Source organism: Schistocerca americana, chromosome 1 (assembly GCF_021461395.2).
Source record: "Schistocerca americana isolate TAMUIC-IGC-003095 chromosome 1, iqSchAmer2.1, whole genome shotgun sequence".
NCBI classification, from domain to species: Eukaryota; Metazoa; Arthropoda; class Insecta; order Orthoptera; family Acrididae; genus Schistocerca; species Schistocerca americana.
In genome coordinates this window covers 674,352,918-674,376,000 of record NC_060119.1, presented here as the reverse complement: position 1 = coordinate 674,376,000, position 23,083 = coordinate 674,352,918, and the positions used below count along the sequence as shown (strand labels likewise).

The following is a 23,083-nucleotide window of genomic DNA, read 5'->3' as shown; positions in this document are numbered from 1 at the left end:
CATACTATATTTGGTAACTAAAACAGGTGTAAATTCAAATAGTACAATAAATCTGAAGCTTGCTGATGTATTAAGCTCATATAATCTTGTAAAAATAATAAGCTCGGACACTAGTGTGACTGACACATTACATTAGAAAAGATTTTAGCATAATCAGCAGAACTTTTATAGATAAGGCTAAATTATAATAGCCTAGACTTTCATCATTCTGATCAATTTTCCCAAGTGATAAGAGTACATAAACTCAGATGTGCCAAAATTAAGAAGGGTTATTCGGCACAAACGAACACTGAATAGATCAAACATTAATGCTTTTAAACATAAACTAGCAGAGGAGAAACAGGATCCTACGCACCAGGTGAAAGGGTCTCATGACAAATGAAATGAGTTCTATTCAACCCTGTTGAGACACCGTGATTACTGATGCCAAAATGGAGGCAATCCTAGATCAAAGCTCCCACGAAGTCTGATCAGGCTCAGCCAGAGTACAAATGATACAAATGTGTTTTATAAAGCTACTACTATACAGATTTTTAAGGAAAAATACATTCAGGTAAAGAAAACTCCTAAAACTGGAATTACTAACATTAGGGAGCAGATTAACCCATTAACTTAAAACCCCAAGTTATCTCATTTTTATTATTTTGATAGAAACTTAAAAATTCCGAGTATACTTGGGCAATTTATATAGGAATAAAAATTCAAAGTAGTTTATTTTTAGTTAAGTGGCAATTATAAAGGAAACTCAGTGCTAACAGGATGGTTAGTTTAGGGTACGAGCGCTATACAGAAGGCTTCAAAAACATGCAGGTATTAAGAAGAGGAAAGATCAGGTTCAATGGAAAATGAGGAAATTTCTCTCAATGCCGCATTTATAAGTGTTGAAAAAGGAGGCAAAATTAGGCAACCATCTCGTAGTGCAGATACTTCATATTTTTGTTCTTAATATAGTATTATCATGTTTGGACAGCCAGATGCAACTGAACAATGTTTAAGAAATATTTCCTACAAAACAATTTTACAATACTTCATTCAAAAATAAGATTGTGCAAGTAAAAAAATAAAATAAAAAAATTATAGGAAATCATTCAGCCAGCACTGGCAGTACATAACTTCTTGCTTTTAGAAAGATATGACAGTGCATAAAAGAGAAACTTTCGGTTACTTTATCGTGGACAGCTGCGCACAATACGGCAAAATCATATAAAGATTCAGACTTCAGTATGCAAAAACACTCTGTGAAATTGTTTCATATACAAAACGAAGTACAGCTAAGAAGTTCAAGGCTATGGGGTATAGCACCCAAAAAATATAGCAACAATTTTGAAAGAAAGAATAACTGCAGATATAAGAATCTTAAAACGCATAATGTGTAGTGTTCATTCTTTGTATACATATTGAGCTCCAAAACCTTATGTTATATTTGACGTGTGGTTCTGTATTAAAACGCACAACCATTCTGAAGCATTTCTACAGCTACGTATTACCAATATTATTTTCTCTCTTGTCAATTAGCCCATAAAAATGGCATTTGGTACAACAATGACATACCCGTCCCTTCATTTTGCTCCTCCAACTTGCTACTCCTTTTATTCGTTTTTCTTTTACCTGATTTCCCGTCAGGAGAATCTTCAACCAAGATACACGGTATATCTGTAAAACGAAAAGAAAAAATGTTAGGACTGAATAGTACTGTTATATTACACACAAATACTGCAGCTTTCACAATATCCTTAACTCTGTAAATCACAATGTAACAGTTAATAGAAAAACTGCAAGATAAAGTAAATGGGTGTTCAACTACAAGGCCAATCTGAACAGAATAATATTTTGCTGTGCATGGTCTTATTGGAGGGTGACTGCAATGCACTAAATTAAGTATTCCATTTTCTAAATGTGCTGCCTTGCTACTACGATGGATAGAACATTCACCATTCAAGAGGATCCTGCTGAAGGTTACCACGTTTCACACAGTGGGTGCAATGTTTTACACGGTACGTATATTTGGTTAAGCAGAAAAATAAGAAACACCCAGTTTTTTATATTATTTTTAATGAACATAAGGTCACTTACTCATGAGTCCAGACACTCGAAGATTTAAGTTATATACTGAATTAATAAACAGTGAATCAATATTTTGAAAATACGAATAACATTGAACTACTATACTGATCCTTGAGTATACCTGATAGCAGCAACATTTTTTTCCCACAAAATTAAATGATTTTAATCTTTTTCTTTTCCTTTTAGTTTCTTGCAATTACAGAATATGTAAAGGATGATACTGTCACTTTTCCTCTTGAATTTAGATGTAAATGCTGATACAGTCACTTTCCTAATTGAATTAGGGTAGTGTTGGCCATTAGTATGTGTGTTTTAGAAATGTACTCAAACTGTAGGTTTTGCCATGATAAAAACTCAAAAAATTGCTATTAGCTCTCTTATTCACCTGCTCTGATAATTTTTGCCATGCTGTGTATTCTTTCTTGGCTTTACGATTTGCCAGAAATACCTAATTATGGGGACCAACAGTTCAACACACAACCTGAATCATAGTGCAATCACATGCACAAACTTTAATTTCCCAAGACGTGTAAGAAGTAGAACAGTTTATGTTAGAAACTGTTCTCTGAAGGCATTCTGAAGCTCAAGTTGCCAATTCTTCTTTAGGAATATTATTAATCTGCATCTCCAGTCATTTTACAAAACAGTTGTTAAAAAGGCTTACATACCTGGTTCGTCATTCTGCTCTTCCTTTCCTACACTTCTTTTAATATGGATAGATTTCCTTGTTGGAGTCTGTGTCGTTTCTGTTGAAATAGTGGGGGTACCTGCTTAACAACAATAATATATAAATCTTTCATGAAAGTTCTTGTAGAACATAATTACTTTTGGATTAAAGGAGACTACGTATCGAAAAGCTGACGCAATGAGCTGCTGACACGTGCATACAAAAGAAAAAGGCTTACACACCTGGTTCGTAATTCTGCTCTTCCTTTCCTACACTTCTTTTAATATGGATAGATTTCCTTGTTGGAGTTTGTGTTGTTTCTGTTGAAATAGTGGGGGTACCTGTTTAACAACAACAATATATAAATCTTGCATGAAAGTTCTTGTAGAACATAATAACCTTTGGATTAAAGGAGACCACTTATTGAAAAGCTGAAGCAATGAGCTGCTGACACATACATACAAAAGAAAGCAAAGTTGCTAGCTTCCTGCATCCACGCACGCACACATGCTCCTATGGCCCTCTACCTTCATCCAAAAGTAATATATAAATCTATAATGCATCATATACAGACCAACGGGAAACAGTAAAGGAGCAGTTGCCATAGCTATGAATATGAAAAATAAACACACAGCTTTTAAGGACAACTATATTAATGTTATCGAAGAAAACTGATAATATAAAAATTAGGTTCAATCTGAAATCCCTCTATTAATCACATGGGAACAAAAACACTCTAAATTTCTTTAAATAACAGATGTGGTACACAACATGTTAAGGTATTGAACTTCAGACATGGTTTGAGGACTCAAAAGAACATCTGACATCTTACCAGACAGGAAGCAAGTCTGGTCCTAAATGTGAAAACATTTTTTTCACATAATAAAGTAAGTATCTATTAAAAATAAAGACCTAATGGGTAAGAGTCAGGTGCAGATGGCCTATCACCAAGTGGTAGAATGGGTGAAGCCGCAATTTTAGCAGACAGGTTATCCACTGGGGAGGAACAGCAATCATTCTGTTTTACTGTGGATCTGCGCATGCACAGTAGAAGGCGTCTATGTACAAATGCACAGAAAACAGCATTTTGAGTGGGGTTTTTGTTTGTTATTGTTTTCATTTGTGGTAAGCAAACGAGAAATGTGAGAGTTCTTGAGAACCTCCTAGGTCCCCAGACCTAAGTCCGTGCGATTATTGACTTTGGGATTACCTGAAGTCGCAAGTGTATCGTGATCGACCGACATCTCTAGGGATGCTGAAAGACAACATGCGATGCCAATACCTCACCATAGCTCCAGATATGCTTTACAGTGCTCTTCACAACATTATTGTTGAGGAATGATGATGGACATATTGAGCATTTCCTGTAAAGAACATCATCTTTGCTTTGTCTTACTTTGCTATGCTAATTATTGCTAGTCTGATCAGATGAAGCGCCATCTGTCGGACATTTTTTGAACTTCTGTATTTTTTTGATTCTAATAAAACCCCATGTCATTCCAAGCATGTGTGTCAATTTGTACCTCTCTATCTACATTATTCCATGATTTATTCAGTTTTCAAATTTATACTGACTTTTTGATCACCCATGCCTTGACCCCTTCTTCCCAGCCAGTGTTGAAGCCATATTCTGCTCCTGGTATTACGTTGTCATTCTGTGCTTCCCTTAATGACAATGGTGCACATTGCCATGGCAAATGCCCGATAAATAATTGTGTCTGCTATTTTTAAAATGCTGTGAAATGTAAAAATAGATAATGATTTGTCTACCAGCATGACATAAAACAAACACTTTAATCCCTAATTCTGTATAATAATAATGTAATTTCTTTCTAGCTGCACAACATGACAATAACTGATTAATAAGTATGAACCTAGACATCTTAGAAGCTTCAATATGAGTAAATATCAGCTTTATAAAAAATACCAGTTTTCACATTTTATGACACACACAACCCTGCTGTTCCTTGGGGTGCTGGTGAAAATTGACAGGTTAAATGTATCGTGTAACAGGGCTAACAACAAAGACGACAGTTCCACACTTTTGCACTTGGTCTACTGGTGCACACTGTATACAATAGGTGTGTCGTGTAACACCAGCTTAAAAACACTTTAGACTCTAGTTCAAAGCACTTCACAAAATGATTGCAGAGGTTAAGGGACACCTTCTACATCTGTAGTCTGCAAGCCACATTATGGTGTGTGGAAGGGGTGCTTCTGATCCCACTATACATGATGTAAATCTTATGCCACTATCCCCCTTACATCGCGAATGGCGCATACGAATGATGACTGTCAGCAGATATCCGCATTAGCTCAAATTTCTCTAATTTTCTTGATGCAGTCAATTCATGAGACATTTCTTTTTGGAGCATACTCTCTTGGTATTTCAATAGTAAACTTCTCCATGATGCACAAAGCTCCTATTGCAGTGTCTGACACTGGAATTTCTTTAACCTCACTGTAGCACTGTCACGCCAATTAAATGATCCCGTGAGGAAACATATCACAGACCATTTTTTCTTTTATCTCTTTTCCATTAATCCGTACTGGTGAGGCTGCCAGACTAATGCACAATAAAAAAAAAATTGGTGAATTTGTAAGCCATTACTTTCCTGACTGAATTACATTTCAGTAAGACTTTTTATAAGTCTGAGCCTAGCATCTGCTTTTCCTACAATTTGCTTCATGTGCTCAATCCGTCTGAGGCTGCTCCAGATGGTTAACTCTACATATTTTACTGTAGTTACTGATTCCAGCAAATTTGTCACCAATAGCATAATTTTACAGTAGTGGATTTCTTCTGCTATGTATGTCGAAAATGTTACATTTATTTACATTCCAGTTCAAAGGCCAGTCCCTGCACTATTCGTCAATCTGCAGCACGTATCCCTGCAAATCGTCAGTCATCTGGCATTGCCACCTTCTTACATACAATCTGCAAACAGCTTCAAGGAGCATCAAACATTATCCACCATACCGCTCGTACACTGATGTTTCAGTAGATATTTGCAAGTTCGCTTTTGCAGCATATTAACTGGAACAGTAAAACATGAAGCATGATCAATACTCTAGCAGTGACTTAGCAGTGCTTCCGCATGGCCGTAGCAGTCAGCGAGGGCCAGGGCAGGACTGCTGGAGTACTCGTTATTCTTCATGTTTTAGTTTCCCAGTTAATACATATTGATGAAATAAATAATGCTCTGGGCTAATTTGGAAATGCTCTATCAAATGGAGATACAAAATTCTGTTTTAAAAATAATTTTGTTTGTAACGGGAAATCAACCAATGCTGGGCACCGTATGAAAGACTTGATGAGCAGGTTTTGTTTTGGCTGACTTCACGTGCACATTACAAACACAAAATTACAAATAATTGCCGAAACACAGTGTACAGGGAATGTTGATAATGTTGCACTGTTTCTGAAATAATTAGCACTGAAGTTAGTCTATCGGACAGTCAGAGATGGTATCACAAAACTTGTTCTTAGTTTAGTTACCTAAAACCGAACAAAACAATGATATAAAAATTGGATATGGGACATTAGTAAAGACTGAACCTGAAACAAAGGCTGAGCAGACTTGTGCTCTGTCATCTACAGTATGAGAACAACTGACACTAATCGTATCTGGTGGGCTGCTGGAATTTGTACATGCAACAACTTTATTGACTAACTTCAATACCAATCAACTCGAAAACAGTGCAATGTATTGAATTTTTATCTCAACAACTATTTCTTAGTACAACATATCATGCAACAACCTTACAAGCTTTTCAGATCATCCTATGCATTGCAAACAGTAACAGTCTTTCCTTGCTTCCCCCTCTACTCCTGATATTACCTTTACACCTGCCAATTGTGTGCCATTAAGAATTATATTTGCAAGGCAGTCTTGAATCCAGCTGCAAATCTGATTTGGTACTCAGTAAGCTTTTTTTTAACACTAAATGACAGTTTGACTGTCTTTTCTGAAGTCTAAGAACACTCCATCAACCTGAGTGCAGATGTCTACAGCACTGTGAATTTCATGGAAGAACAGTGTGAGCTGAGTTGCATCTGTTTGCAGAATCCATGTTGACTTTTTTTGCAGGACATTTTTGCTCTCCAACATCATCACAATAAGTGGACATACAACATGCTTTGTAATTCTACAACAAACTGACATCAGGGATATAGGCCGATAATTATGTGGAACTGTCCTATGACCCTTAATGAAAACGGGAATTACCTGAGATTTTTTCCATCACTAGGCACCTTTTATTGCTCCAGTGACCCAAGATAAACTACAGGTAAAAGGGAAGCAAGTTCTTTCTCAGTCTCTGTAGAATCCTACAGGTATCTCATCAGTTCCGGATGACTTCCCATTACTAAGAGATAGTCGATACTTTTCTATTCTTTAATCATTTCTCAAAATCTGCCATTTTCGCATTCATGCTTTCTGGTACCAGAATAACCACTGAGTACTCAATAGATGATTTTGATCCACTTACTGATTTTACAAAGACAACAAAACCTTCGGTTATTAGATCTGCTGACAAACCTTTACGCTCAGTCACTGATCACTTCTCTCATTGCTCTCCTTATGCTCATTCAGGTTTTACTTGTCAGCTGTATTTTGACTGCTCTTACATCTGCGCTGAAATTCTCTTTGTTTATATAGTAACTTTTTAATAGTGAATCACAGTTGCTCTTTCCCTATTCTTAAAGCAACACTTGCACAATACTTGTCTAAGGCATACTGAAAGATGCTTCTGAATTTTATCTATCTGTGTTCTATCCCTTATTTCTGAGGACTGATATTTTCATACTTTTCTTAATATAATACCTATTGTCACCGATATTATTACAGCAATATGATTACTGATGCCCTCCTCTATGTTAATCGATTTGAAATGTTCAGGTCTGCTTGTAGCTAGGATGCCTAAGACATCACCCTCATGAACTTGTTCTTTGACTAAACGCTCAACGTACTCTGTGGACAGGTCATTCAAAATAATGTCACAGGAATCTTTGTCTCTGACCCCAGCTTTGATGTCGTGAATCTCCCACTGTGTATGGGCAAGTGGAAGTCAAGTCTCCTACTGTATTCCTTTCCTCTGAGTCAGTCAAATTTTGCCCAATATACCCTCTGAAACTCTTAACAACCTCTGGTCCTTTGTTTATCCCAGTCTCATCTCTCCCTATATTACTACTATTTTGCAATGTCTTCAGTTTCAGTCTGTGATCAACATTTAAATTCCAGTTTAAAAATGACTGTCTTACCATTATATGATCAACCTTAAATTTTCCACTGTCCCCTGGCCTCTTCCATGTACACATTATTCTTACACAGGATATTAGCAATGACTCAATTATACTCTGTGCAAAATTCTACCAGGCAGCTTCGTCTTTCACTTTTATTCCCCAGACTATGTTCTACTATTTTTCCTACTATCAAATTTCAGAAACTCAATACAATTCACGTGTCCCTTAACTATCTCAATTTCATGTATCTCATCACAGTCTCAATTTTTTCTTCGACTACAGAGATAGTTGGCATATAAACTTACTGCAGTGGTAGGTGTCTGCTTTGTGGGTGTCTTGGTTACAACAATGCATTCACTATGCTGACTACAGTCATTTACCTGCATTCTTATTTCCATATTATTACACCTACTCCTGCATTACCCCAAATTGAGTTTGTGTTGGTAACCCTTACTGACCTGACTACAAGTTCTGTTCTTCCTGCCACAAAACTCCAATAATCTCCACTACAACTAACTTTCCTGTTTTCATTTTTAATGCCTTTAATCTACCTACCCTATCAAAGGATCTAACACTCCACACTCCTGAATGCCAGTTTTGATTTCATGATAACTGGATAGTCTCCACCTAAGATCTGAATGGTGGACTATTTTACTTCCACAATATTTTACTCAAGAGAACACTATCATCATTAAACCAAAGAGTAAGCTGCTTACTAAGTAATCTCTCCGAATGTTAACAGTAAACCTCTCCGTGATGCATTAGATCAGCTTCACATGGGGCCACTCTGAAGCACTGCTCAGTGGTACACAAGCAACACTTCTGCTGACGTTATTGGCACTGCTACGGAGCACGAGTGGCACAGCAAATAAATATTGGCAGCTTATTTACTATCTTCCAGATCTTGTAGATGAAACAGTGAGAGCTGAGTAACATAAGTTCTCCGTGTCATTCCAACAGAGGATATTTATGTTCTCCATATAGTTATACCATATATTCCATTATTCCACAAGAAATTTACGTCATCAATACAGGTCTATGGTTATACGAATTAGTCTAAATCCCTTTTCAAAATGGGAATGAAATATACTTCTTTCCAATTATTTGGAAATGCTCATTGCCTAAATAACCTGAAGTTTATTGTTTCACATCTAGGCTCCCATGCTCAATACTAATAACTGCCCTCACCAACAGCATCACTGAATGCAAGACATTCTCTCTCTCACTATTCTGTTTTGCAATAACGTCTGCAATCTCTTGACCATAGATTACTTAGTGCTCCCCTACCCAACAAAATAACACATCTTTCAAACAATAAGAGGTCCAAAGTTAATTCAATTAAAGACAATATAGTAACAGTTTTAATAGCCCCCACCTCACTGCACTGGCGAAAGGAAATACATACCTGGTTGTTCATTAACAATTTGCATGCTCTTCCTTCTTTTCTTGGTCAGGCTCATTCCACTGTTTGGAATCTGCACATTTTCTGCCAAAGGGCTGGTTATAGCTACAAAAGAAATGACCGACATTTGCGCTATTCCAGTCAAAAATATTTAACAAAGCAACATTTTCTGCATTAACGGTACTGTCAATACAGTCCGATCAGGCTTAGATTACTAAAGCATGCTGATCAAAGACAATTCATTTTAGGAAAAGAAATTTTAATTATGCACAAATTTTTATTTCAGTTATTTGGATAGCAAAAGTCACTAGATTACTGGGATATATAGAAACAAATAATACTGTTATTTACAGGCACATACATTTTCTGACAAATGAAAAGCAACTGCACAACAGAGCTACAATGCACATAAGTATGTATTTGAAAAGAGACCTTAACTGTGTTCCACACTGTGCCTTCACTTTTTTAGTAGAAAAATATCACTTAAGAAGGCTGTCAGTTTATGCCCCACAAATGTCAAATCATTTTAAAGTACTTCAAAACCTCTTTTTGATGCAACAAACTCCCCTGCTGCACTTTCGTTAGCAAAAGACTTTTTTGCTTCACATTCAATATCTTTGCTCACTATCTTGTAAGATTATCATTAAATGCAAATTAATCATTGTCTGCCTGAACAAAAACAAAAAGAACTGTACCATCTTCAGGATTGAGGAATTTATTCAACTCTGACTTTAGGAAGCTTTCCCAAATTTATTCCAAGCTGCATTAACTCTATATGTAGCATACTTTACATAAATGGTAATGGAGTCCTTTCAGAAGGAGTTTTTTAATGAACAGTTCCTGATATCATTTGCAATTTTTAATAATTCCCTGGTCCAGATACTGAATTAAGATTGTAAAACTGTGTGAGAGAATAGTCAGAATTATTATCCCCACTTTTCAATTAAGTTTTCACTATGTGAAATACCACTGTCCTGTAAGATTCCTCAGCAACCACATGGGCAATAGACAGCCTTCAGCTCTGAAGACAAAATTGTGAAATCATCCACAAAAGATCTGCACACATCTATATGTCTGAATGATTTTTGTTTTTTAGAATCCCTGACACATAGTGATATTGTAAATTATCATTGACCTGTGTAACTGTCAAATCTTGTGGGGATGCAGTGATGTGTTTGGAGTGAGCCGTGTGGCCACATTCCATGTGAGCCAGTTCGCTGGGCCCAAAGAGGGCCATCCACAGCTTGCCACTTGTGTGTTTAAGTATTTCTGGATCTTGCAGGGACATAATGGACTATGTGGACCCGAGGACTCTGTTTTGCTCTGTGAACTTTATGTCTCTCTTCTGCTACTGCTGCCGCCGCCCCTGCTAGACTCTTGCTTGGGCTGTGACTGTGTCAGTTCTCATGACTTGCTCGACACCTGTTACCATATTAATTGTGTCACATTTATTCCATGCAAGTCTACCATGTTTTGTGCATTGGCAAATGACAAGTGCTGTCCATAAAAACTGTAACAAATGACTTGTGACATCAGGTATCTGCAATTGTGTTTCAAGCTATGCAGTATGTAGGACAATCATTAAGTACTCCTGGTATCACATCCACTGAACTTACATTTGAGGAGCATTAAAGTCATTATTTGACAGTTGCTGGAACAGCAATAGCAGTAGTTGCACTAGTCACAACAGGTCATAATATCAGTATTCTGCTACACACACACACACACACACACACACACACACACACAGACAGACAGACAGACAGACAGAGAGAGAAAATCATCTAGCACTTGTAACACAAATACTTCTGACATGGGAAGCGCTATTGATATGCAATTTCTCTCAGAACTGAATTGTAGAGAAGGGCAGGTCTTTACAGCCTGAACTGAGATTTTGAAACATTTACAAAGGTGCAGTTATTAACAACAGCTACCTTGATTGTGGCAGCATACACAATCATTAACCCGGCTCCAGGGAATTAGGGTCCTTTTCCCTATTCTTCCACTGGGGTAATTCCTGACTGTCGCGTCCATGTTGCGGGGTTGGGCATCTTTCACTTCAGTAGACCAGAGTGATGATAGGATGACTGAGTTCAGGCAGGGACCCAGTCCCATCAGGTATAACACTGAACCCATGCCCAGGGTTACGGGTGAAGACCTCAACTGCAGCGACAGCGGAGGAGGAGGACTTCGGAACGGCGAAGCTGGCAGATGAGGCAACCCTCCTTTGTGGGGATTAAATGAGAAGGGAAATACCATTTAGCAGTAGCCTCTGCACTCCAGAGGGGGTGGCTGCAGAAGGCTTCCATTCTCCAGGTTAGGGGCAGCCTAATTACATGCTGGCAGTAGCTATAAAATGCCCTCAGCGACTGACGAAGTGACCCGTCTGTTGAGGAATCTTTTATTGCATATATGACTACGTCTCTTCTAAATTCGGAGCATGCTAACGCGTCCCCCCAAAGCTTACGCTTGCACGTAAGTGACGTGAGAAATAAGCGAGGGTTATCTACTCATGGACAGGGTACGTTAAAGAAGTTAGTCCAACCTAAACAACTAATGAGATTTGCTACCCTCAATATTGGTTCATTGACCGGCCAACATGATGAATTAGGAGAAATGCTTAAAAACAGTTGTGTCAACACTGCCTGCATCCAGGAGACCAAGTGGAAAGGTTCAAAGGCAAAATAAATCTGAGATGGCTACAAACTCATCTATCATGGTACCAGTACACGAAAAGGCATAGCAATAGTCATCGACCTGGACTTCCGTAACAATGTCACCATTGTCAACAGGGTGTCTATCAAGATTGATTCAATAGCTATCACTGCCCACATTGGATCTTGCTATGCACCTCAAACTGGGTGCACTGAGGATGAGAAGGACAAGTTTTGGAACAGTCTTGACGCTCTCCTTCGAGCAATTCCTCAGGATGAGTCCATCATTGTTGGAGGAGATTTGAATGGGCATGTCAGGGCTCACCAAGAAGGATATATGCGGTGCCATGGAGAACATGGGTTCGGTGTGCGGAACGATGATGGATGTCGGATACTCGATTTTGCAAAAGCTCATGATCCAATTGTGACCAACACATACTTTAAAAAGAGGCCAACACATCTGGCTACTTATACAAGTGAAGGTCATGCTACTCAGATTGATTATTGGCTAGTTCGTCAACAAGACATGAAACTGGTAACAGATACCAAAGTAATTGCATATGACTGCATCGCCCCTCAACACCGATTGTTTGTCCTCAATATTCGTAAGTGTGTTATACAACCCAAACCTAAACCTAAAACTGGGCCTGAGCGAATTAAGTAGTGGCGAACGAATACCCAGCAAAACGAGTTGATGGCAGCCTTGGCAAACTTCTCCGTGAAGACCGATCAGTCGGTCGAAGATATGTGAAAAGGTGCTGTGGAACAAATACATCAATCAGTGACTGGGAAAAACCATACCTGGAAGAAAATAAATTGATAAACAAACTTGGTGGTGGACAGATGAAATCAAGCAAGCAATCAAGGAGAAAAAGATGGTGTACAACACTTAGTGGAACTCACGACTTGACACTGATCTCCAGAAATATCGCAACCTGAAATTGGCAGCAAAAAGAGCAGTATCTGTAGAAAAAGACCAGTATTACCAGACACTGTATGACCAGCTTGACACACCATCGGGAGAAAACAACATCTACCGTCTTGCTAAGCCACATCACCATTCAACTCAGGACATTGGACATGTCATGCACATCAAGGGAGCGGATGCCAAACCTCTAAGAGATAACAATCTATCCTCCAGCATTGGACAGACTACTTTCGTAACATCAGCAACAAAGAGTTTACGCATCGACCAATTACTAGTCCTGATCCTACCTTAGGACCCATCCCCTCAATTACACCTGAGGAAGTAATGCTTGCCATCAGTGAGATGAAAAATGGAAAAGCAACTGGCCCAGATGACCTACCAGCGGAAATCTGGAAAATGCTCAGATAGCCTGCTTCAGAATTCCTTGCCTCAGTCTTCAACTGAATCACATCGCCGAAAAACAACTTCCACAAGCATGGACAACTAGCATAACAGTTCCAATCTGGAAGGGAAAAGGAGACGTGAACGATTGCTCAACTTATCGCCCTATTCGACTCCTCTGTCATACTTTAAACATCTTTGAATGGGTACTTGATAGCAGACTCAGAAGTATTGTCTCTCTAACACCAAACCAGTGTGGATTTGTTAAGGGATACAGCACCATCGATGCTATCCATGCCATGCGCCTTTTGATGGAAAAACAGAGACAGACGAGTGAACACATGGCATTTCTAGACCTAGAAAAGGCTTTTGATCGTATCCCACACAATCTTATCTGGTGAGCTCTTCACTGCCGTGGCATCCCTGAAGAGTATGTGAGCTGGGTGGAGCTTTCGTACTGTAATTCCATTAGTCTTGTTCGGAGTCCTGCTGGAATTTCTCCGCTCTTCGATATCACTGTGGGTGTTCATCAGGGATCTGCCCTTTCACCACTGCTATTCATCCTTTGCATGGATACAGCTACAGCTGACACACAGACTTCACATCCCTGGACCCTTCTTTATGCAGATGATGTGGTACTTACCAACAAGCCTGCCCTGAACTCCAGCACCAGGTTCAAACGTGGAAGGACAGACTGGCTGAAAATTGACTGTACTTCAATGTCCAGAAGGCAGAGTACCTATAACGTGGCTCCCAAACCAGAGGCACCATAAGCATCAGTGAAGAAGACCTGCAGAAGACCACGCATTTTAAGTCATACCTCAGTCTGTGACACAACTCTTGATACTCGGATGAAGGTGAATGCAGCTCGGCTCAAGTGGAGACAGGTCACTGGAGTCCTCTGCGATAAAAAAATGCCTCAGTATCTAAAGGCAAAAGTATATAAGAAAACGGTATGCCCAGCAGCAATGTGTGGGACTGAGTGTTGCTCTATGATGAAACAACAGGAGCAAATGTTACACACCATGGAGATGAAGATGCTTCAATGGTCCACAGGGCTGACATGTGACCACATAAAAAATACAGACGTTCGGCAAATGTTTGGTGTTGTGGCGATCATAGACAAAGTGAGGGAAGCCCATCTCCGCTGGTATGGTCACGTCATGAGAAAGCAAGACAACTCAGTCGCAAAAACAGAGTTCCACATCAACCCTGGAGGAACAAGACCATGAGGAAGACCGGCAAAGAGATGGACTGACAACATCAAGGGAGACATGCACATTGTTGGCTTAAGACAAGATGTTAACGACAGGGAGAAATGGAGGAGATGTAGCAAACCACCAGACCCCGCAAGTTGAGATTAATGCTTGGAAAAAGAGAAAGAGAGAGAGAGAGAGAGAGAGAGAGAGAGAGAGAGAGAGAGAGAGTTATTAACGACAGCTACAAATATTAAAACGGGGCAGTGTCTGTTAACAGTAAAATCCAAAAAGTAGCATCAATGAGAATGCTCTTGGTATTCTCCGCAGGATGCTAGTGCATGTAGTTTACAAGTTGTTATATTGTGAACATTATTAATTATTTGCAGGTGGTAGTGTAACACCTAAAATATGTAACAGAATGCATACATGTAAGTGGTGTCTGTTCTGTTGGACATGTTTGACAGAAAAGACACTAGTCATATCTGTAATTGTAGGGGTGTGGCAGCTGTTTGGCGAAAAAGTTTCAGTGTGGATGCACAACCAATGTCCAATCCCTTGTGGGAAACGGAATTCTGCAAGTAAGGGTTTAATGGGCATGAGTCATTGTGTTGCGGAAAGTAGGAAGATGGGAATTTGGGTCTGACAAAGCGTTTCTGGTTCCCATCACATTTCCTTTCCATTCCTTTCACCCCCATTATTCACAGCATGAAACGTGCGACTCAAGAAGAGGGTGAAATTGGTGGTCTGGTTTCTGTACCAGTAGATTCACAAAGTAGTTCTCAAACAACTGGACAAGGAAGCAGCATGAATTAGGCAAAATGTACTATGCATTCTAATCATCATGAGTTCCGTTCCTTTTGTGTCTCTTTGTATTAAGTACAGCAGAGTCTCGCTAATCCAAACCCCGGTAATCCGAACATTCAGTTAATCCGAAACATGAAAAATGTTAGTCTAAGTACGGAAAACTGTGTGGTAAACTGCTGTACATACATACTATTTTAATTTACACAGTACAGTAAACTTGTATTATAAAAATTGTCAAGAAAACGTTAGGTTTAAACAATGCATAACAATGAAAGAAAAGCTGTCAAACTTACTAAAATACAGTGAACATTTTATCTCTACTTCTTAGATGACAAAAACTCAGTCATTGTTTTCTGGCGTAATGAAGACAGTCTGTCACATGACGCATAGTTCAAATGGCTCTGAGCACAATGGGACTTAACATCTGAGGTCATCAGTCCCCTAGAACTTAGAACTACTTAAACCTAACTAGCCTAAGGACATCACACACATTCATGCCCGAGACAGGATTCAAACCTGCGACCGGAGTGGTCGTGCGGTTCCAGACTGTAGCGCCTACAACCGCCCGGCCCACCAGCCAACAGGCATAGTTGCGCCATCGTCTCAAACATCAAATCAGCAGGTGTAGCAGTGGGCTGTTGCTCCAAATAACGTAGCGCGAGATCAAGGACTTCTGCTGTGTCACTGTGTGACATCAGCTCTCCTTTGTTGCTTACAGGCTCATTGTCACTTCTGCCACAGCAGTCCACTTCTGCCTGGTCTTGAGTCACAGCAGCAACTAAATCAATGTCAATAAAGTTCTTCTCACATGCCCCATTCACTGCCATCCACTCATCTACGTCTTCTTCACATCCTGGGATTGTATCATTTGTAATAGATTTTCCTCTTCATTTTCAACTAGGTTGTCCTGAAGTTCAAGTGATGTCAACAATTTTCTCAGAGTATTTTCTGAAATATTCTGCCATGTCTCAGCGGCCCAATAAACAACATCCTTCACATTGGTCTTTTTTATTTTGTCCACTAAGGGAACGCTATCATCTTGGATCAGCATTCTTAAAAATTGTTTTCTGTAAATCAATTTTAAAGTCTGCAGTATGCCCTGGTCCATCGGCTGCAGAAGTGGTGTAACATTCGGCAGCAAAAACTTCGCCACAATTTCTCCATCACATAATTTCTCAGTGCTGGGGTGAGAGGGTGCGTTATCAATCAAAGGGACTGCACGGGGAGACAAATGATTTTTCCTTAGAAAACCGTCGAACAAAGGGAACAAACTGGCCATGAAACCATCCTTTGAACAGCTTACCATCAATCCATGCTTTTTTATGGCTGCAATAATATATGGGCAGGGACTTCATGTTGAAGTTTTTAAAAGCTCTGGGCCTAGCAGATTTGCAAATCAGCATTAAATAGGCAGCTTGTGATTACCAGCAGCGTTGCCACATGCTAATAAAGTCACACGATCTTTGCGCATTTTAAAACCAGGAGCATGGTCTTCTGCTTTTGATGCCACGCTTTTTGTTGGCAATGCCCTAAAATTAAGGCCAGTCTTGTCAGTGTTATAAATTTGTTGGCGAAAATACTTTCTTTCTCATCATTTTTTCAAACTCACCCAAGCATTCCTCCGCTGCATCACAGTCAGAAGAAAGCTTCTCTCCAGTAATTGTTAGCTGACGGATTCCATGATGTTTTTTTGAATCTGTCCAACCAACTCGTACTCACACTAAAACACTCATTACAATTCATTAACTTGTTCAGGTAAACAGACTTTTCCTGAACCAGTGCTCCATTCAAAGGAGTTCCCCTTTCTCTTTGCTGTGTAAACCAAAGGAAAAGAGCTTCATCCACTTTATCGTACTGGGACTGTTTCAAAGTCTGCCGAATTTCGAGTGTTTTTCCCAAAGACATTGCACAGGATTGTTCAAGCTTCACTCTGTTTTTCTTTCAATCACAAATGGTTGCTTTACTAACACCCAGTTCCATTGCCAGTTAAGATACATTCTCATCATTGTCTATCTACTTCAAAGCATTCAAGTTTGCTTCAGGAGTTAACACTGTATGTTCCTATTTACTCTTGACGAAAATACGTACACCACTACACCTGAGTGAATGCAATACAACTGTTATGCTTGCCAGTGATCGATAACTAACATAAACAAGCACTGTGCAAGACAACTGACAGTGCACTGACCTCAGACACAACAATGCACAACAACAAGGGCAGGGAGTGAGAGTGAGCCATTGATCCCACACTTGTTCCCATTTGTTACCATGGTGTACCTACTTATCTGCTTGGTATACTTCATTCTAGAAACTCGTCACCATAATTCTGGATAATCCAAACATATCGGTAATCCGAACAAGATCCAGTGCAATTAGTTTGGATTAACGGGACTCTACTGTACTGAATGGAAATGATTCTGTGAATTGTGAAATTTGTACCTCGGCATTAACACATGGCACCCCAGACATGTCATGATTCTCGTTTATGGATGAACCAACATTTACTAATCACAGCCAAGTAAATCTCAGAAACAGGCACTTCTGGTCTTTTGATAATCCCCGTTGGCTTCATTAGGTGGAACGTCAGTGTTCATGGAGTTTAAAGATATGGTGTGGAACAGTGCATTGCCTCATAGGACCCTTGTTTACAGAGGGAACATTGGATACAAACAAATATCTCAACCTTATAATGGGCCATCTTCTCCAGATGGTAGAAAATGTTCCCACTCAGAATATGAGGAGCCTGTGCTATCAATGTGATGGCTTTCTGACCCACAGCGCATAAATTAAGACTGTGCGTATTCAGAGACTGTTTCCAAATTTATGGATTGGACGAAGAGGCTCTGTATCTTGACTGGCCTGTTTCCCCGACCTGACAACTGTTTTTTTTTTTTTTTCTATTGGTGGAGGAGAGGGGGGGGGGGGGGGGGGGCTGAAAGACGCTGCCTACATGGATGTACTAGTGACACCAGATGATATGAAATGATGTATTACTGCTGTCTGTACTGCAATTTCTGCTGAAATGCTAGAGCGTGTGCAGCAATTATTGCTTGGCATACTGCATTCTTGTATTGACACTGGAGGTGGTCATTTTGAACAATTGCTTTGAGGGTGCATTGGTCCTTTGTGTGTCAGACTTCACAGAGGTGGTGTGTTCACTTTTGCTTGTCTCTCGTTTGTCCCATTTAACAACATCACACCTCTGGAGACGTATTAACGTCTGTGTAGGGCTGCACATACCACCTATGTCTACTTAATATTCGTTGTGCTATTACATGGAACAAACAACTGTCTGAGTTTATCATGTTCAAACTATGGTATCTCAAACTATTTGTACTAGACTTCTATAATGACAAACACTGACATTCTAATTTATCCTACTTTGCGATAATGTCAATAGTCATTGTACCACTGAAATATTTGTACCTTTTTTAAATACACACATTCGAAACTGATAACACACAATGTATGGGCTGCAGAGGTTGGCCCTTGCCTATCATTTCAACCTGTGAAATCTGTGCATCAATGGTGCCTTCCATTCACAAAATATTTGCAGTGCATCTTTTAGGTGACACACACTTTAGAATCACCTGGTAACTGCTAGATTGGGGTTCCATCAGAATAGCAAAGAAGAAACATATTACTGTGCACTCTCAATTCCAGATCTACATGGACTCTGCTATAAATGGAGCTGCAAGTCTGCAGTATGACAAATCCAACATCAGATCATCAGAAAGCACCATAACAAGATGTTTGTTTAATGGCATTTCACAAGTCAGATCCATAATTAGAAGAAATGTATTTTGTTTTTGTTTTAAGGCGCAAGAACAACTGGGGGTCATATGCGACCAAGTCAAAACCAGAACTTGAAGACAGAGAGGAGTTAAAAAACGACTATATGTCAATCCCAATCGACGTAACAGAAGACATCTAAAAACAGGCATGTGGAAAAAGAGCTAAAAAAGACACCGTAGGTCCAAAATTAAAAGGCTTTCACCATATTGCTTTGACGGGTAAAAAGTGGGTCATTTGATAAAACAGCCGATAACTCAGATGGCAAACCCAAACGAGAATGTAAAAGGTCAAAAAAATCGACATTCCTTCAGGAAATTGCAGACAGTAAAACTTGGGCACAATGTGTACAAAATGGTGGGGTAGCGCCACTTAGCAAATGATGATGGCTAAACAGGCAGTGTCCAATACACAGCTGAGTTAAAATAACCTACTCCTGGTTCGAGGGCCGAGAGAAGGTCGTCCAAGCTGCTGGGAGACACTTAAGAAGCTGGAGCTTGTTGCCATGGAGGAGGACCATTGGCGATGCCAAAGGGACACCACCTCCTGACAGATGGCAAAACAGAGGTCATCAGAGGGAATATAGGTACTAGCAGGCCGAGGTATTAGGACTCCAGCTTTGATAGCAGTGTCAGCAGCCTCGTTTCCTGGCAGACTGACATGACCAGGAACCCATAGAAACATCAAAATGGCAACAAGAGTGGGCAGGTGACCGTTTTCCTGGACCCACTGCACTAAGGGATGGGTGGTGTACAGTGCACATAGACTATGGAGGGCACTGAGTGAGTCTGAGCAGAGGACACAATTGAAAAGGTTGTGAGCTGGATGTACTCCGTGGCCTGATACAAGGCGAAGAGCTCGGCTGCAAATACTGAGGAGTGTGCCGGAAGTTGATATCTAAAGACAGGTGTGCCAATGATGAAGGCACAACCGACCCCCGAAGTTCCATGCGATAGACCGAGACCAAGGTTAACATGGGTCGCTTCACAAAGCCAAGGTGGCAAAGGGTTCACACCCACCGGGAAAGGTGCAGGTAGTGCGAAGTTAAGCCGCTGTAGCAAGTGCCGAAAGCAGACTCCAGGAGGTAACAGGAGGAGGACGAACCCCATACTGATGATCAAAGGAATCATCAAAGAATGAGGGATAGGATGGGTGGCCACGCATAGCAGACTAACGGCATGCCTACCTGCTGAGGAGAAAGTCACGGCCATAGGGTAGTGGTAGTTCAGCAGTGTCAGCATACAGACTCTCAACTAGGTTGGTGTAAAAGGCGCCCGTGGCCAAACGGATGCCACGATGGTAGATAGTGTTGAGACAGCATATGAGGGATGGGCGTGCGGACGCATAAATGAAGCACCCATAGCCGAGTTTCGAACGGATAAAAGACTGGTACAAACGGAGGAGAGTGGTTCGATCGGCACCCCACGAAGTACCACTGAGGACACACAGGACATTGAGGAACCATGTACAGCGGGCTGCCAGGTAAGAGACATGGGAGGACCAAGAGTGTTTCCAATCGACCATGAGCCCCAGGAATTTCGTAGTTTCAACGAACGGAAGGCAACAGGCCCGAGATGTAAAGAAGGTGGGAGAAATCATTTGTGCCGCTAGAAATTCATACAGATGGTTTTTTCAGTGGAAAAGTGGAAACCACTGTTGATGCTCCAGGAGTGAAGACAATCAAGACACCACTGAAGGTGCCGCTCAGTGAGACAGGTCCACAGAGAACTGCAGTAGATGGCAAAATCATCAACAAAAATGAAGCTGGAGATCCCTGGTGGGAGACAGGCCATGATAGGATTAATGGCGATAGCAAAGAGAACCGACACTCAGGAGGGAACCCTGAGGCACACCGTTTTCCTGGATAAAGGTGTCCGACAAGACAGAACCCACACGCACCCTGAAAATTCGATCTTTAAAACATGCCTGAAGGAAACAGGGCAAGGCGGCCATGGAAGCCCCACGTGTAGAGAGTACGGAGGATACCAGTTCTCCAGCAGGTGTCACAGACTTTCTGCAATTCAAAAAACACTGCCACAGTCTGGGATTTCTGCAGAAAACCATTCATGACATGGGTGGACAAAGTAATGAGATGGTCAACTGCAGAACGTCGTGCTGAAATACACACTGTGCATTCGTTAGTAAATGGCGAGACTCGAGCCACCATACCAGCCTGGCATGAATCATACGTTCCATCACCTTGCAAACACAGCTGGTAAGAGAGATGGGGCGGTAGCTGAAAGGAAGGTTTTTGTCGTTACCGGGCTTAGGTATGAGTATGACTGCGGCTTCACGCCAGCGTCCGGGAAATGTGCCCTTTGCCCAGATGTGGTTGTACGTGTTAAGCAGAAAGTGCTTGCCCGCAAGAGAAAGGTGCTGCAACATCTGAAAGTGGATCGCGCCTGGCCCTGGGGGAGGATCAGGATCAACTGAGAGCATGATTGAACTCCCTCATAGTAAAGGCGGCATCATAGCACTCCCGATTCAGAGAAGATAAGGGTATTGCCCAAGCCGCCTCTGCTCGTTTCTGACGGAGGAAAGCAGTGTGATAGTGGGAAGAGCTTGAAACTTCCGCAAAATGGTGGCCCAAGGTGTTGGAGATAGCAGTAGGGTCCACGATAACATCGACCGCTACTGTGAGGCTGAAAATTGGAGAATGGATCTTGGTCCCACAGAGCCATCGGAGGTTGGCCAACATGATAGAGGAACTGTTAAAAGAACCAGTGAATGAAATCCAGCTAGCTCGTTTGCTATCCCGAAGAACGCAACGATACTTTGCACGCATCTGCTTATAATGAATGCTGTTTGGCACCATAGAGTGATGGTTAAAAACGCAGAGAGCGCGTCTCCGTGTGCAAATGGCATCGTGGCATGCCTCAGTCCACCAAGGGATGGAGACACAATGTGGTAAAGAGGAAGCGCGAGGAATGGAATGTTCTGCAGCAGTAAGGATAACATTTGTGAGATAGTCCACCAGGTCATCACAACTGGGGGAGACTTATTCTTCAAAGGTCGCCAGGGAGGAGTAAAGTTGCCAGTCAGCATTAGTAATGCTGCCATTTTGGCATGCACACGGATGGGGTAGGAGTCAGCAAACAGAGAGCACAAGGGAAATGGTTGCTCGAGTAGGTGTGGGAAAGAACGGACCACTCAAGATGACGGGGAAGCTGGACAGTGCAAAAGGATAGGTCCAAATGGGAATAAGTGTGTGAGGAGTCGGAAAGGGTGTGCCAGTGTTAAGGCAGAAGAGGTTAAGGAGGTCAGCCAAGTGGGCACCTCTCTGACGGGTACTGGGAGAACCCCAAAAGGGATTATGCGCATTAAAGTCACAGAGTAGTAAAAATGGGGGAAGTAGCTGCCTAATAAGCTGAAGGAAGTCTGCCCTGGTGACATTTAATAATGGAGATACATAAATGGTGCAGAGAGAAAAAGTCAGGCGGGGAAGGAAAAGCCGAACTGCAACAGCTTGAAGACTGGTAGTCAGGGAGATGGGATAACTATGAAGGTCATCTCGAATGAGCACCATGACGCCTCCATGAGATGGAATGCTGACCTCAGGGGGAAGGTCAAAATGAATCAGCAAGAAATGTGAAAGCTCGAAGTGGTCATGAGGGCACAATTTCGATTCCTGAAGGTAGAGTACAATGGGATGCTTAGATTAGATTAGATTAGTTTATGTTCCATAGATCCGTGCTGAGGAGATCCTCGTGGATGTGGAACATGTCAATTTTTTTTTTTTTTTTTTTTTTTTTTAAAGCTGAAATAACAATACTAATAGTATGAATATATACATCATTTGTTTCTATTACAAAATTCGTCAATGGAGTAGGAGGAGTTGGCCACTAGTAATCTTTCAGGCTCCTTTCAAACTGATCTCTATTTGTAACTAAATTTTTTATGTTTACTGGCAAATTATTGAAGATGAGTGTTCCTGAGCAGTGGACCCC

General features: G+C 40.8%; 1 protein-coding gene across 3 annotated transcripts in view; it reads right to left on the bottom strand.

Annotated features, from left to right (window-relative positions):
* LOC124608622 (muscle M-line assembly protein unc-89) overlaps nucleotides 1-23,083 on the bottom strand; it is a 254,287-nt gene that overhangs the window by 54,223 nt on the left and 176,981 nt on the right. For all 3 annotated transcript variants that reach the window (XM_047140002.1, XM_047140001.1, XM_047140003.1), the window contains 4 exons: nucleotides 9,382-9,483; nucleotides 2,974-3,072; nucleotides 2,733-2,831; nucleotides 1,552-1,653 (listed from right to left, as the gene is read on the bottom strand). In XM_047140002.1, the coding sequence (XP_046995958.1) occupies nucleotides 1,552-1,653; nucleotides 2,733-2,831; nucleotides 2,974-3,072; nucleotides 9,382-9,483 (402 nt within the window). The remainder of the gene's footprint in view (nucleotides 1-1,551; nucleotides 1,654-2,732; nucleotides 2,832-2,973; nucleotides 3,073-9,381; nucleotides 9,484-23,083) is intronic.